Source organism: Penaeus chinensis, chromosome 4, assembly GCF_019202785.1.
Source record: "Penaeus chinensis breed Huanghai No. 1 chromosome 4, ASM1920278v2, whole genome shotgun sequence".
In the NCBI taxonomy this organism is placed as follows: Eukaryota; Metazoa; Arthropoda; class Malacostraca; order Decapoda; family Penaeidae; genus Penaeus; species Penaeus chinensis.
In genome coordinates, this window is record NC_061822.1 from 36,852,194 (window position 1) to 36,854,693 (window position 2,500).

Below are 2,500 nucleotides of genomic sequence, written 5' to 3' on the forward strand. Positions count from 1 at the left end.
GTAACTAGGTTCATTTAGAGATTCACCATCATATTTCATTTTGCCGTCAGTGGAATGGAAACTACTTTCTAAGTCAGAATCGTGCATTGAGGCCTGGCCCTCAGTCTCCTTGGCAGTCTTAATGCCTGTGTTACCCATGTTCTTGGTGCTTTTTGTTGGAGTTTCTGGACTGACACTATCAGAGGTTTTAAGAGCCTCTTTTGCTTGCTGGAGTTCACGAAGATGGACCAATTTCTCCAAACGGTCAGCATAAGGAGTTGATCCTGCTGTTGTGGGGGCTGGAGAGCTGAGGCAAGTAGTTGGGGCACTGTGATATAAGGGAGAATTTACATCTGGTCGGTCAGGCCTTGACAATTCATCATCAAAGGAAATCAGCTGCGATGGAATCTTTTTCTTTTTTTTCCGCAGCTCTCGTTTCCTAATAGCACTGGTGCTCCCAGCTGAAAGAAAGGAATGTTTTGGAATTATTATTCTTCTCTAACAAGAGGAACATCTTCCATTCATACCCATCTCTTGTACCAAGTATAGAATGAATATCAATACAGATATTCACCATATTGTCAGAAATATTGGTTTAAAGGCTTTTCTCTAACACAGTTTGTACAAATGTGTGAATTAACCTATGTATGACTTATTCTTCATATATATTAAAGGGACTCACACTATTCTCTTTTTTTAATTTTACATAAAAATGTGTGATAGTATGGATAAGAACTTAGCATTCTTGAGGAAAGGGCTGGCTGAAGAAAAGAATAACTTCTCTAAATATTCCCAATCTTAATCAAGAAAAAAATAATACTAAACAAATTGAACTATTTTCACATACCAACTACACTTTTCTCACTAGGCTCTGCAATTTGGGCTTCAGGCTCTGGAGGTAAAACTGGGGGTGCCTCCGGCTTCTGCAGGACTTCACTCCAACCACCTCCATTCAGATCACTGTTGTCAATGCTTATAGCGAAAAGAATGGAGTCAAGTCCTGTGGGGAAACAGATAATAGTACAAAACTATCACCAAACCACAATATTATCTTAGTGTAACAGATAATAGGTTCTATACAAATTGGTGAAAAAATCCAAATCACTGTTCCCAGCAGCAGAGATGATAAATTGGAAAACTGAAGTTTAAGTGCAAATAATTACTCAAACTTATTATGAAGATTCCATATTCCTTAATGATAATCAAAATATATATACATATCTATAAAAAAATAACAAGCAATCTACATTATTTCAACTATGAAAATATTGAAAAAACAATCTCACCTGCAGCTAAGTTTGGTAGCATTGCTGCCCTCTCCATGTCACGGAGTAATGCCCATGGCTCGTACCATTGTAGCAAAAGCTTCTCATCGCAAACCAGTATCTACATAGCCAATGAAATTAAACCGATAAATGAAGAATATAAAGTTTCTTATAACAAACCAATAATGCACTTGAATGGGGCCACTATTCACATTTCATCAATTTTGTTTGTAAATTATACAAATATGAGACAAAGATTTACCAATGTCTTACTCTTTCCAAGGTTTCCCTATTGCAATTATAAATATAACATAATATAACAATCAACAATGACCTACATGCATGTAACGCTCAAGAGAATGCTCATTCAATAAGCTTCGAATCCATGCCCGTCCCCTGCCGAGGTCCGTGTTAACATTCTTCAAAAGCAAAAATCGTTCATATTCATGACGTGTTAAAAGTTCTCGTACATACCACCAAAGAACTGGAATAAAAATAGGAATATTCTAATACAATAAAATAGTAATTGTGATTAATTTCTCACATTTCCTTTTAGAACCACATGTACACAAAAAATATATTTGCTAGAATATTCCTTATCATATACCTGCATACCATAGTCTGTCCAATTTCAGGAAAGGAAATATTTGCAACTCACCCCAGGCTCTGGAGTTCTCTAATTTACCAAGTGAATAAAAAAAAAAAAAAAAAAAAAAAAAAAAAAAAAAAAAAAAAAATATATATATATATATATATATATATATATATATATATATATATTTATATATATATATATATATATATATATATATATATATATATATATATATATATATATATACAGTATAGAAGGTAGCAAATTTTCTTTTAAAAAGTACATATGTTAATAAAAATCCAAACACATGTATGCACAAGTATCATGAGCCAGGTGATTAGGAAGAAAGAAAGAAAGAAAAAGAAAAAAATGACAAGAAAAAAGAAAAAAGAAGAAAGAAGGAAAGACTGAAGAAGAAGAAGAAGAAGAAGAAGAAGAAGAAGAAGAAGAAGAAGAAGATAAAATAAAATAAAAATAAAATAAATAAATAAAAAATAAAAATAAAAACTTGGCCAGCTGGAGTACTTGAAGGCTCAGGGTGAGCTGCCAGTTATTCCTTTTCTGAGATTGGAAGTACTACAGAATACGAGATGCAGAGAAGGAGACAGACAACAAGAAGCAAACCCAAGTAATATCTGTTTTTATATCTATAAAGAATGAC

The 2,500-nt window shown here is 33.1% G+C and overlaps 1 protein-coding gene across 11 annotated transcripts in view; it reads right to left on the reverse strand.

Moving 5' to 3' along the window:
- Window positions 1–2,500, reverse strand: part of LOC125025116 (sorting nexin-29-like) — a 30,854-nt gene that overhangs the window by 9,619 nt on the left and 18,735 nt on the right. For all 11 annotated transcript variants that reach the window (XM_047613049.1, XM_047613047.1, XM_047613043.1 and 8 more), the window contains 4 exons: window positions 1,583–1,728; window positions 1,266–1,365; window positions 827–979; window positions 1–440 (listed from right to left, as the gene is read on the reverse strand). The exon at window positions 1–440 is cut by the window's left edge and continues 191 nt beyond it. In XM_047613049.1, the coding sequence (XP_047469005.1) occupies window positions 1–440; window positions 827–979; window positions 1,266–1,365; window positions 1,583–1,728 (839 nt within the window). The remainder of the gene's footprint in view (window positions 441–826; window positions 980–1,265; window positions 1,366–1,582; window positions 1,729–2,500) is intronic.